At 37.9% G+C, this 14669-nt stretch overlaps 1 protein-coding gene across 1 annotated transcript in view; it reads right to left on the bottom strand.

The window, feature by feature from the left end:
• KPNA3 (karyopherin subunit alpha 3) overlaps positions 1-14669 on the bottom strand; it is a 108937-nt gene that overhangs the window by 48035 nt on the left and 46233 nt on the right. The window contains exon 2 of the mRNA XM_039473250.2: positions 9952-9996. Coding sequence (XP_039329184.1) covers positions 9952-9996 — 45 coding nt within the window. The remainder of the gene's footprint in view (positions 1-9951; positions 9997-14669) is intronic.

Below are 14669 nucleotides of genomic sequence, written 5' to 3'. Positions count from 1 at the left end.
AATTGACAATCTAATTCATGTTTCTTTTTTCCTTGTAGAATCATTTAATTCATCTCATCAAATGGCTGCTTTTTTGGCTACTAATTTAAGCTTTTATGGTAACTAAAATTTTTGAGATAATTATATATTAACATGCAGTAATAAGAAATAATATGAAGAGATTCCTTGTAGGCTCTGCCCAGGTTACCCCAACGGTAACATTTTGCAAAACTATTAATATTATAACTGGGATACGGACATTGATATAATCCACTCTTCATTCAGACTTCTCATGTTATACATATTTGTGTGTATATTACATTCCATACAATTTTATTGCCTGTATAGATTCATGTTATCTACCACCACAGATAAGATGGTAAACAATTTCAAAAACAAGGTCCATTCCTGCTGACCTTTTATAAGCAAAACCACCTCCTTCTCGTCTCTCTGACCCTGTATCTAACCCTTGGCAAGCACTAAACTGTCTTCCATTTCTAAAATTTTATCATCTCAAAAATATTATATAAATGGGATCATATGATATATAACCAAAGACTATCTGTGTTGTTTCTAAGTTTTGGCCATTACAAATAAAGTTGCTATACAGACATGCATATACAGATTTCAAATGAATACAAATTTTCCTTTTTCTGGCATAAATGTCTAGGATTGTGAACACTGGATTACACAAGTTGCATGTTTAGACAAAAAACTGACAAACTCTTTTCCAGAGTGATTGTATCATTTTACATTTCCACCACTAACATCAGTGATCAGTTTTTCCACATCATCCCCAGCATATGGTGTTGTCACTATTGTTTACTTTAGCTGTTCTGACAGATGTGTAGTTGTGGCTTTAATCTCTATTTCCCTAATAGCTAATGATGCTGAACATCTTTTCATGTGCTTATTTAATGCCTGTATGTCCTCCTTTCAATGAAATGACTCTTAACATATCTTATATTGTTTCAGTTTTTTCTTATTATTAGAGAGAGAGAGAGAGAGAGAGAGAGAGAGAGTGTGTGTGTGTGTGTGTGTGTGTGTGCCTGTGTGTTTAAGAGCCAGGGGTCTCACTATGTTGCCCAGGCTGGAGTGCAGTGCATAGGCAAGATCATAGCATACTGCAGCCTCCAACTCCAGGGCTCAAATAATGTTTCTGCCTCAGCCTCCTGAGTACCTGGGAATACAGGTATATGCCACTGCACCTGGCTCTTCCTGCTGAGTTTTGAGAGTTCATTATATATGCTGGATACTAGTCTTTTAGTAGATATGTGGTTTAACAGATATTTTCTTCCAGTATCTAGTTTGTCTTTCGTGTCTTTCCATATGAGCTCTCACACAGCACAATTTTTAATTTAATCGAGTCCAATTTATTAATTGTTCTTTTATGGATTAGGCTTTTGTGGTCAAATACAGTAGCTTGTCTCCAGATCTGGAAAACTTTCTCCTCCGCATTTTCCTAAAAGTTTTATAGCTTTGTGCTTTACGTTTAAGTCTGTAATCCATTTTGTATTTTTGCATAAGGTGTGAATGAGGTTTAGGCTTATTATTTTTGAAAAGGCTCATCATTTTTGAAAAAGCTATCCTTCCTTCCATTGAACTGGTTTTGTAATTTTGCTAAAAATCAGTTGGATGTATTTGTGCAGGTATATTTCTGGGTTCTATTTTCTGTTCCGTTGTCTATGTGTCTTTCCTTCTACTAATAACACACAGTATTGATTACTATAGCTATATACTATAAGCTTTTATATTAGGTAAGGTAATTTCTCCTTTTTTTCTTCTTTGTCAAGTCTCTAGAATAGAGACTGTGTCTTTCCATATACATTTTTAAATGTTTATGTATGTCTACAAAATATCTTGGTTGAATTTCAATAGAAAGCGCATTAAACCCACAGATCAATTAAGGCAGAATCAATGTCATTATTATGTTGAGGCTTCCAATCCATAAACACAGTATATGCCTCTCCATTTACTTAAGTCTTGTTTCATTTCTTTCATCAGTATTTTGTAATATTCACTATATAAATACTGTACATTATTTGTTAATGTATACTGAGGTAGTTTATTTTCTTTGAATTGACTAAAAATAATATTCTTTTAAATTTTGGTTTCTGCATGTTCAGCATATACAAATCCGACTGATTTCTTTATTCTGTGACCTTACTAAATTCACCTGGTAGTTCTACGAGCTTTCTGACAGATTGCTTGGGATGTTCTACATAGATAATCACATTATCTGCAAATAGGGACAATTTTAGTTCTTCCTTTACAAACCACATACTTTCCATTTCTTTTTCTTGCCTTACATGGCATTGGCTAGAACTTCCAGCACTATACTGATAAGAGCAGTGATGATGGACATCATCACCTTGCTTCTGAATCTCAGGGGAAAGCATTTTTTCTTTCCCCATTAAGTATGTTGTTACCTGGGAGGTTTTTTCAGTGCTCTTTATTAAGATGAGGCAATTCCTTTCTATTCCTCTTATCAGAAATGAGTGTTGAATTTCATCAAGTGCTTTTCTTGTATCAACTGATATGATCATTTTTTTCTTTTTTAGCTTTTAATATGAGGAAATTTAGAGTATTTTTTAAAAGATATTTCAAACAATTAACTAAAACAAGTACTGGATCATCAACCAAGTGGGGCACTTGCGTGGATTTTTTTCTTTATGTAGGATCTTAAACCTGCCTCACCTTCAAATCTAATGAAAATAAGGGACTTATGGCCTATCTGGCTGATCAATCATCAAGAAAAGATAATGTCAAGTTTAATATAATGTGCCAAAAGTTCAAAATACATGTAACAGTTTTTGAGCTCATACTCAACCCACAAAGCATTATTCAACCAACATACATGTATTTTGAGAGGCATTATAGCATAATGGTTAGGCGCTCTGCCATTTATTAGCTTGCGATTATGCAAGTTACTTAATCCCTATGTAACTGTCTACAATGTAATTTAAAAAAAAAAAAAGAGGTACATATGTGTGTTTAAGTGTTGATGCATAAAAGCCTCACTAAATTGGGAAGAAAGACAGCAAGGAGGTAAAAGAAAAAACAATTCACACAAAAGGAGTTAGAGGCCAGGTAAACAGTATATAGTAATGAACAGATCTCATCCTCAATTTTGACGGATCAGTATCTGCTATTTGAAGGATGATCCTTAAACTGGTTAATAGTTCTCAAACTATTTATTACAGGTCTGCTATAAGATAAGGAGCTTTTATCTTTAGGGTGATAAGCGTCTAAAGTTTAAAAAAAAAAAAAAAGGTGGGGAAGGGAGCTTGTGCCAGAATGTAAATCAACAGTGAAACTAAGCACAGTTTAGTTCAGTTATTTAGACAGAAAAACCTGCTTTAAACATACTATTTTTAAAAAGCTGACACAAATTCTATATATTTATTGTGTAAAACATGATACTTTAAAATATGTATATGCTGTGGAATGGCTATGAGGTAATAAACACATTCGGCTGGGTGCGGTGGTTCATGCCTGTAATCCTAGAACGTTGGGAGGCCAAGGCAGGCAGATTGCTTGAGCTCAGGAATTCAAGACCAGCCTGGACAACATGGCAAAACCCCATCCTTATCGAAAATACAAAAAATTATCTCAGCATGGTGGTGCGCACTTTTGGTCCCAGCTACCCAGAGGGGTAGGAAAACTGCTTAAGCCAGAGAGACAGAAGTTGCAGTAAGCCAGGATTGCACCACTGCATTCCAACCTGGGTGACAGAATGAGCCTGTCTCAGAAAAAAAAAAAAAAAAATTAACACATTCATTACCTTACATGTCTTTTTTTTTGTGGTGAAAACAAATTCTACCGTCAGTGATTTTTCAAGAATATAATACATTGTCATTAACTACAGTTCATAACCATGTGATATGGTTTGGCTGAGTTCCCAAGCAAAACTCATCTTGAATCGTAACTCCCACAATTCCCATGTGTTGTGGGAGGTGACTGAATTATGGGGGTGGGTCTTTCCTGCACTGTTCTTGTGACAGTGAACAAGTCTCAAGAGATGTGATGGCTTTAAAAACAAGAGTTTGCCTGCACAAACTCTCTTTTCTGCTGTCATACGGGACAGGCTTTTCGCTTTCTGCCATGATTGTGAGACATCTTGAGTCACATGGAACTGAGTCCAATAAACCTCTTTCTTTTGTAAATTGCCCAGTCTTGGGTATCTCTTTATCAGCAGTGTGAAAACTGACTAATATACCATGTTCTACAATAGAGATCTTGAACTTATCCCTCCTAACTAAAATTGTTTATATTTTTTTTTAGACTCCATGTATAAGTGAGAGCATGTGATCTTTGTCTTGTGTGCCTGGCTTATTTCTGGTAACATAATGTCCTCCAAGTTCATCCATGTTGTTGGATTCCCTTCTTTTAAGACTGAAAAGTATTCCACTGTGTATACATAGCACATTTTCTTTTTCTACTTGTCTACTGGTGGACAGTTGACAAAAATAGATTAATTAAAAATTAATCTATTTTTAATTTTTTGAGGAAACTCCCCATACTGCTTACCATAATGGCTATACTAATTTACATTCCAACCAAGAGTGTACAACAGTTTCCTTTTCTCCACATCCTCACCAACATGCATTATCTTTCACCTTTTTGATAATGGTTATTCTAACAGGTATAAGATGATACCTGACAGTAGTTTTAATTTTATTTATCTGGTGATTAGTAATGAACAATTTTTAGTATACCTATTAGCCATTTCTGTTTTGGGAATGTTTATTCTGGTCTTTTGCCGATTTTTTAATTGGTTTTTCTTGCTATTGAGTTGAGTTCTTTATATAATATTAAGCCCTTATCAGATACATGGTTTGCAAATATTTCCTACAGGCTGTCTCTTTAATAGTCTCTTTTGCTGTGCAGAAGCCTTTGCCCAGAACAATATCATGAATATTTTCACCTGTGTTTTCTTCTAGTAGTTTTACAGTTTCATGTCTTATGTTTAAATTTTTCATCTATTTTGAGTTAGTTTTTGTATATGGAACGCATTAAGGGCCTGGTCTCATTCTTCCGCATGTAAATAGCCAGTTTTTCCAAGACCATGTATTTCATGTCCTTGGCACCTATGTCAAAAATCAACTGACCACAAATGTGTGGATTTATTTCTGGGCTCTCTGTTCTGTTCCACTGTTTATGTCACTATAATGCTGTTTTGATTACTACAGTTTTGCAGCAGATTTTCATATCAGGTAGTGTGATGCTTCTGGGTTCATTTTTTAAAGACTGCTTTGGCTATTTGAGGTCTTTTGTGGTTTAATACAAATTTTAGGTTTTTTATTTTTTATTTTTCTATTTCTGTGAAAAAATGCCATTGGGGTTTGATAGGGATTGCACTGAATCTGCACATCACTTTGGGTTGTACCGATATTTTAACCATACCATTCTTCCAAATCCATGAACATGGGATATCTTTCCATTTGCTTCTGTCAGAAAGACTCTTGAAGGAAGCAGTGCCTTCTTTTACGTTTTGGCACAAGCTCCCTAACTTGTCAAAGATCAGGACTTTAGAGTAGCGCTGCCTATATCTAAAGTATTTGTCTTAAAACTTCAATGCATGACTTAAACATACGTTCATATTTTTACAGATCATAATTAAATTTAATTCTTGAATATCAGCACTTAATGAGTATTGACTACATAGCCACAATTTGATTAGGCATTTTGAGATGGGCTCAGTAAGAGATTTAGGGGTTATTTAGGAGGCTGGGGTGGAGGGATGCAGATGGATGGTGAATGTGGTTATTACTTGCATTTTAGAAGCTTACAATCTAAGGGAAAATGAAATATTCAAAGTAAAATCCCATGGAGTAAAGTGAGTTACCAATCAACGGACAATATTCACTAGTTCAATTTCTCAATGAAACTGAAGACTAGCTCTCTTCAATTTTCAAGAATCTCAGTGTCACTAAGTAAAAACACTGTGATTCTCTCCTCAATGGAGCAACAGAGACAGCAAGGCCTGGAATTAGGGACAGATATGTGACCATAAAGAGTGGAGAAATCTTCTCTTGAAGAGCTCTCCCTATCTCTGTGAAATCACATCAAAATCAATTAAGTTTTGTCTGAATAAACTGTAGGTGTTGTTTCTAGAAAAGTTTGCTTTCCACTGCTTACTTGGGGAATTCTTAAATTTGAAATAAGAAATTGCTTGAGATTTCTTTAGTTAATTTCATTTTTGGTCCTACTCTAAGTATTTTCAGAAACTGAACCATAGTAACTGGAAAGGAAATAATGTTATCCAGAAAAAAAGAAAGGGGTCTCAAAGGCAACCAAGGTGAATATTTAAAAGATATGCTCTGACAAGCAAGAATTTTTAGTTCTATAAATTAGAGAAGGTAGCACACCAACAGAAGGAGGATCAAGTAACAAAATATAAATAAGCTTAGATTTCTAAGTATATTAGAAGGGCTAAAATGATTAAAGCAAGAGGAGTCTTCCGAATACTAGAATTAATATAAAAGTTTTAAAGTTAAATTGCAGGCATGAAAAGTTAAGGAAAAGTAAAGGCCCATATCTAGGGGCAGATGGTGTAATGTTAACAGATGGCAATAAATCTATGATTACTTAATTCAAATTTTACTTGTATTGTATCTATTAAAGAAAGTAATCTTCATTTGGTGAATGCAAATCCAGATAAAAAAGGACACACACTATTCTACCTATACAGAGTTCTAAATACGCAAAATAATCTGTGTTAGAAATCAGAATAATGGTTACCTTTGGGGATAACTAATATCTAGAACGGGTCTCTGGGGTACAGGTATTCTCTTTCTTGATCCAGGAGCTGGTGGTTACACAAATGTGTTCACATTACAAATACTCATCAAGCTGGATACTTACGATGTGTGGACTTTTCGTATGCATGTTGTATGTCAACAAAATGTTAAAAAGAAAAAGGAAGTTTAAAGTTTAAGACTGGAAAAAACTCACCTTACTTTATTAAGCTAAGGCTTAGTTCATTTCTCTTGTCTAAATGACCCAAAGATCTAAAAGAACTTGCAAATAAAATTACCAAAATATTGCGTCCATAAAGGAGTTGACAGGGAACTGGAATTAGCCAAGTATTTTTTAAGCTTATATTAATGTTTATTAATATGCAAAATGACTGATTACATTAACAGATAAGAGGCATAAAATAATTCTGTCTCTATCATATTAGTTTTTTGTTTTATTTTGTTTTGTTTTTTCAGATAGAGTCTCACTCCGTGGCCCAGGCTGGAGTCCAGTGGTGTGATCTCGGCTCACTGCAATCTCTGTTTCCTGGGTTCAAGAGATTCTCCTGCCTCAGCCTCCTGAATAGGTGGGACTATAGGTGCCTGCCACTATGCCCAGCTAATTTTTGTATTTTTAGTAAAGATGAGGTTTCACCATATTGGTCAGGCTGGTCTCGAACTCCTGGTGATCCACCAGCCTCGGCCTCCCAAAGTGCTGGGTTATAGGCATGAGCCACCACGCCCAGCCTCATATTAGTTTTGATTCCATCGATGCTTTAGACAAATAAAATGATCTTCCTTGCTAATATTCTAATTTTGGAACTACTGAGCTAATTACTTAGAAAATATTCTCTAAATTATTTTAAATTTAGTAAACATATAATATAGCTCTTAGCAAGTATTTTCAAAATTTAATTTTAAAAAGGGTGGGGAAGGGATACAGGAGAATAGATTTCAGGAACTATATACTATACAAATAAGCATGATACTGATTGGCAAAAATTCAAAATATGGTTATTTAAACATTTAGAAAATAAGCGAATTCCAATTCACCCTTCAGGTTTCGGCTTAAATATTATTTCTCCAGACCAGGTATCCCCAGACTTTTTACACAGGGGGCCAGTTCACTGTCCCTCAGACCGTTGGAGGGCCGCCACATACTGTGCTCCTCTCACTGACCACCAATGAAAGAGGTGCCCCTTCCTGAAATGTGGCGAGGGGCCGGATAAATGGCCTCAGGGGGCCGCATGCGGCCCGAGAGCCGTAGTTTGGGGACGCCTGCTCCAGACATATCACCTTTGAATGCTCAGTTTTTTAAAACTTCACCCTGTTAACTTTCATGGCTATTTTTTCCATTGCATCATTCACAATTTGTAAGAATATATTTGGTTATGTGATTATTTATATAATGTTCATCTCCATGAGACAGTTGCTCAAATAGTAATGCCTCCTGGGTTCAAGCGATTCTCCAGCCTCAGCCTCCTCAGTAATTGGAACTACAGGTGCGTGCCACCACACCTGGCTAATTTTTGTATTTTTAGTAGAGATGGGGATTCATTATGTTGGCCAGGTTGGTCTTGAACTTTTGAGCTAAGGTGTTCTGCCTGTATCAGCCTCCCGAAGTGCTGGGATTACAGGCATCAGCTATTGCACCTGGCCCAAGATGGTAATTTAATATAGGAAGGAGTTTTAGGAGTGAATTAGATGAGGAAAAGAATCTAACCTAAGACAAACACCAAAGATCTGAAATAAGTTTTAAATTTATTGTTTAAAAGATACATATGGCCAGGTACGGAAGCTCACGCCGGTAATCCCAACACTTTGGGAGGCCGAGGTGGGTGGATCATGAGGTCAGGTGATCGCGACCATCCTGGCTAACACAGTGAAACCCCCTCTCTACTAAAAATGCAAAAAATTAGCCGGGCATGGCGGCACACAACTGTAGTCCCAGCTACTCAGGGGGCTGAGGCAAGAGAATTGCTTGAAACCAGGAGACAGAGGTTGCAGTGAGCCGAGATCATACCACTGCACTCCAGCCTGGGTGACAGAGCGAGATGCCGCCTCAGAAAAATGAATGAATGAATGAATGCACAAGTATAGATACATGTATATAGAGAGAATTCACTATTATTTTCTAGATTAGCAATTTAAAGATTTGTTTCAAATATGAAAACACAATCTGGGGCCAGACATGGTAGTTTATGCCTGTAATCTCAGCAGAAACAGGAGGATTGTTTCGAGTCCAGGAATTCAAGGCCAGCCTGGGCAACATAGTGTGACACTGTCTCAACAACAACAAAAAATTAGCTGGGTGTGGTGGTGTGCCTGTACTGGTAGTTACTTAGCTGGCTGAGGCAGGAGGATCCCTTGAACCTGGAAGGTCAAGGCTGAAGTAAGCCAAGACTGCACCACTGCACTCCAACCTGGACAGAGTGGGACACTGTCCCAACAGAAAGAAAAAAAGAAAACACAATCTGATGAAGGTAACTCTAAAATCTTCCAAAAATAATGGAAAAAAATACAGTAAATTTTAATATCAGTTGCATCCAGTTGGGAAAATACAAGGTTTTTCTACTTTTATTTATTTTTCTAAGTATCTTTAACAAGTGTGTGTAACTTTTTTTTTTTTTGAGACAGAGTCTCGCTCTATTGCTAGGCTGGAGTGCAGTGGCACCATCTCAGCTCACTGCAACCTCTACCTCCAGGTTCAAGTGTTTCTCCTGACTCAGCCTCCCAAGCAGCTGGAACTATCGGTGTGCATGGCATGCAGCATGCACCACCTCACCCAGCTAATTTTTGTATTTTAGTAGAGATGGGATTTCACCATGCTGGTCAGGATGGTCTCAATCTCTTGACCTCGTGATCTGCCTGCCCCGGCCTCCCAAAGGGCTAGGATTACAAGCATGAACCGCCATGCCAGGCCTTTAATGAGTATGTATAACTTCTACATGGGAAAAAGAGAGGAAGCCCACAGAAAGAGGATGTCAAGGCAAAAGTATCTAACTTCACCAGATGTTATAAGAATTTCAGTGACAGTAAAGTGCTTCACACAGGGCCCAGTACCCTGAGTAAATGAAAGCTATTATGAATAAGTACCATGATAAAGTATCCAATGATGTGTGGTTTTAGGGATGACCACTAACTTGCCACAGTATTTTCATTATTCAAGATATACAGAATTTTAATATCAAAAAAATCTAATTACATTTCTTTAAACATAAATCAACCTTACCTTTCGCAGTTCCACTGTCACTTCATTTCTGTGTCTTCGCATTGTCTAGAAAAGAAAATTAAAGATTACATATGTAACAAAATACTGATACTGCTAGTATATAAATATCTCGGCCGGGTGCATGGTGGCTCATGCCTGTAATCCTAGCACTTTAGGAGGCTGAAGCAGGCAAGTCATTTGAGGTCGGGAGTTCAAAACCAGCCTGGTCAACATGGTGAAACCCCAGCTCTACTAAAAATGCATAACAATTAAGCAGGCATGGTGGCAGGCACCTGTAATCCCAGCTACTCAGGAGGCTGAGGCAGAAGAATTGCTTGAAATTGGGAGGCAGAGGCTGCAGCAAGCCAAGGCCGCACCACTGCACTCCAGGCCTAGGCTACAGATTGAGACTGTCTCAAAAATAAATAAATAAATAAAAATATCTGAGGTATTTGAGTTAGAAGTAATTTAATCTTCGCTGGGTGCAGTGGCTCACGCCTGTAATCCTAGCACTTATAGGAGGCTGGAGGATCACTTGGGGCCAGGAGTTCGAGGCCAGCCTGGCCAACATAACAAAACCCCATCTCTACTAAAAATACCAAAATTAGCTGGGTGTGGCATGCCTTGGCACAAGAATTGCTTGAACCTGGGAGGCGGAGGTTGAAGTGAGCTGACATCATGCCACTGCACTTTAGCCTGGGTGACAGAGTGAGACTCTTGTCTCAATACGTAAGTAATTTGAAATCTTAAGGACTGATATATCTTATATTTTAAATAATGAGCTACAATTAGTTTAAATAAAGGCTATATGGTCATGGTATATTACTCTTTGAATATACTGCCATTTTAATATGACAACGAATGTTGAACAATCTTCAAATACCTATGTTAATGAAGTGTTATTTGATAACTCTGTAAGCTATCTTTATTCACTGGAAGATCAGAACTGTACCACTGTTAAAAATTTTACCAAAATGAGTATTTATACTCCAACTTTTCCTATAACCGAAAAGAAAAATACTTTCATTGCAATATTTGCAACACTTAACTATTATGAATTACAAGGTGACATATAACAAAAAGATCCAAGCAACATATCTGCTCCAAAATATAATTAATTTTCTGCTCTAACATCTTAATTCACACTAAGATATTTCTGTATAGACAGGAGTGGTGAGTTAACCTCCTTTTTTAATTTTTTTTAATTTTTTTTTGGTGAGTTAACTTCTGAAGAACCACACTAAATTAGGAAACCACACCTAAGAGGTGATTAGTGTAACATTTTAAACACCCCTAAACGGGAGTTAGCTCCCAAGTAATAAGCACTTCAAATATAAATATCTCAATTTACAGACACTGGTTTGATAACCAGCATAAGGAAAGTTTGAAATAGATTTTTACTGCTAAGGAAGAATTGTTATTCAAGATATATGAATTGACTAGAAACAGGCATCTTAATTCCTACCTGTTTGAAGTCTAAGAATTTGGCAGGTCCTGCAGCTCAATGTTAGAGAAGTTTCTCTGTCTAGAAACCCCCTTGATCGTTTGTTCCACCCCTTCTTGAAGAACTGCATCACCTAATCCTAGTCAGAACATTGTGGTATCTGCTTAGAGCTGAAGTTTTCTTACAACGTGGTAATCTCCAGTATAAAAGTACTATGCCCATGAAACAAGCTGTATGACTTTTGTGACTGCTTACTAGTACATGTTTATATATGTAGCAGAATTTTAATACTGCGTCTATAAATCACTAGTAGCAAAACTTATAAGGCAAAAGTATCTATTACGTAACCTCACCTATCTCTAATAATTAAAGATGACTTATTCATCCAAAAGAATCATATAAGTGTAAATGGCGAAAACTGGCTTAGGTCAGTTAAAAAGAGGTACTAACTCAGTACCACTGAGCTAGTCATGACTTCTGCTCTTTGTTTAAATTACAGAAAAAGATGGACTCTTCTCCCTTATATTCTTCCCAAGTGATCTCACCTACCCTCATGTCTGCAATTTTATGACCACTCCCAAGTATCTATAGTCCACTCTCTCTCTCTTAAACTTTTATATAAGTCCTTCACACATTCAACAAAAATTTTACTCAATACATTTAAAATACATTGGGCAATACATTTGCCAATAGGAGGCAAGTACAGAATTCACAGTCTAGCACAGAAATCAGCAAACTATAGCCTGTGTATCAAATCTGGCAGGCTATCTGTTTTTGTAGGTCCCAACAGGAACAGTTTTTACATTTTTTAAGTGGTTACATTATAAATGACATTAATTACTTACATCATGCTCTTATTTTTGCTTCTTTGCCCTCAAATGCTAAAATATTTACTATTTATCCTCTTAAGAAAAAGTTAGCAGACTAGGTGCAGTGGCTCACACCTGTAATCCCAACACTTTGGGAGGCCGAAGGAGGATCATTTGAGCCTAGGAGACCAGCCTTGGGCACAATGAGATACTGCCTCTACAAAAAAACGAAAAATCAGCTGAGAATGGCTGTGTGCACCTACAGTTCCAGTTACTCGGGGGACATGAGATGGAGGACTGCTGAAACCCAGGAAGTCAGGGGTGCAGGGAGCCATGATCATGCCACTGCATTTCAGCCGAGGCAATAGAGTGAGATACTGTCTTGAGGGAAAAAAAAAAAAAAAAGGTTTGCCAACACCTGGTCTAGTGGAAATAAGAGTAATAACGAGTGATAAAAATGCGTTAAGCTGGCTGGGTGCGGTAGCTCACACCTGTAATCCCACCACTTTGGGAGGCTGACACAGGCAGATGACCAGAGGTCAGGAGTTCAAGACCACTCAACATGGTAAAAACCTGTCTGTACTAAAAATTTAAAAAATTAGCCTGGCATGGTGGCACGCACCTGTAATCCCAGCTACTCGATAGGCTGAGGCATGAGAACTGCTTGAACCCAAGAGGTGGAGAACTGCTTGAACCCGGGAGGCAGGGGTTGCAGTGAGCCAAGATTGCACCACTGCACACTCCAGCGAGAGTCAGACTCCATCTCAAAAAAAAAAAAAAGCCTTCCTAAAGAATTTAAATATGTGCATATATGTGTTAAGGGTTGGAGGAGAGACTGTTGTAAGGCTGCAAACTTAGCATGCATAAAACTAATATACTTGTTCCCTTTCTAACATTCTCACCAAGAAAATCCCCACATCTCCTCTCCTGTCAATATTCCTAATGTTAGGAAACTGTACAACCATCCAGATAGTTGCGAGAGACTAATCTTGGAAGACTATCCCTGTCTACTCACTCTTTCAATCCTTTAAAAATCAAACAAGTCGCCAACATAGGATTCAAACCCCCCAGCTCCACCGCCACTATCCAAGAGTAAGCCACCATTACCTAATCTGGACTACTAAAAATAGCCTAATCAGTCTCCTTCCATGCACTGAATCAATTTCCCACAATGCAGCTGGGGGGGTTCTTTTTAAAATGCAAAACCTGTGTCATCTTTCTCTTGCATAAAACATGTCAATGAATTTTTTCATCTCTTGGCATCCCCTGCCCCACACAAAAAATGTCATCAGAATAGCCAAACACAAACTCCACAGACAAAAATCCACAAGAGGACTTGGCACAGTGGCTCACGTCTGTAAACCCAGAAATTTGGGAGGCTGAGGCAGGAGGAATGCTTGAGCCCAGAAGTTTGAGACTAGCCTGGACAACACAGTGACACCCTGTCTCTACAAAAAAAATTAAAAACTTGGCCAGGTGTAGTAGTGCGCACCTACAGTCTCAGCTACTCAGGAGGCTGAGGCAAGAAGATGGCTTGAGCCCAGGAGGTCAAGGAGGTAATGAGCTATGATCACACTACTACACTCCAGCCTGAGTGACAGAGACTCTGTCCCTAAAACAAGCAAACAAACAATACAAGGTTGGGAGACAAAGTATTCCAACAAATTCTCAAATATAAGCAGGGTCTGATTAAATCACCAGCTACAGGATTCCTATAGTACCAGCATATATGCAGAAGAAAATGGAAGGGCAGAAGTAATGGGGTGAATCATTCTCAGCAAACTGACACAAGAGCAGAAAATCAAACACCGTATATTCTCACTCATAGGCGGATGTTGAACAATGAGAACACATGGACACAGGGAGGGGAGCACTACACACTGGGGTCCGTTGGGGGGAAATGGGGGAGGGGCGGGGGGGGAGGTGGGAAGAGATAGCATGGGGAGAAATGACAGATACACGTGAGGGGACGGAAGGCAGCAAACCACACAGCCATGTGTGTACCTATGCAACAATCTTGCATGTTCATCACATGTACCCCAAAACCTAAAATGCAATAAAAAAAAAAGAATCACCCATAAAAAAAAAAAAAAAGAAGTAATGGGGTGAGAGAAGAACCTGAGAACAAGAGAACTCCCAAATCATGAATGATTAGAGACTCTGGAAAGGCAACTGAGAACAACTGCAAACGGACAGGATCTATTGTACACAGCAACACTGTAAAGTATGATGGCGCTAGATTCAAAACCAAAGAACTAAAGTCCTCTTCCTGGGCAACTCCTTACAAAGAACATAGTCAGATCTTAGAAAATAGGATGCCAATGACACCCCCTTAAAAGAAAAAATCATCGTGTAACAAACAACAGAAGAAAAATATCTGGAGTGGTGAAGCTAGAATGGCTATCCTGAGCCACTTCTCATTCTTAAAAGTTCAGGAAAATCTATCAAAAAATGGACAGGAAAGGACTGATGTTGAATCCCATGCT

Source organism: Saimiri boliviensis, chromosome 16 (genome assembly GCF_048565385.1).
Source record: "Saimiri boliviensis isolate mSaiBol1 chromosome 16, mSaiBol1.pri, whole genome shotgun sequence".
NCBI lineage: Eukaryota > Metazoa > Chordata > Mammalia > Primates > Cebidae > Saimiri > Saimiri boliviensis.
This window is presented reverse-complemented; position numbering and strand designations above follow the sequence as displayed.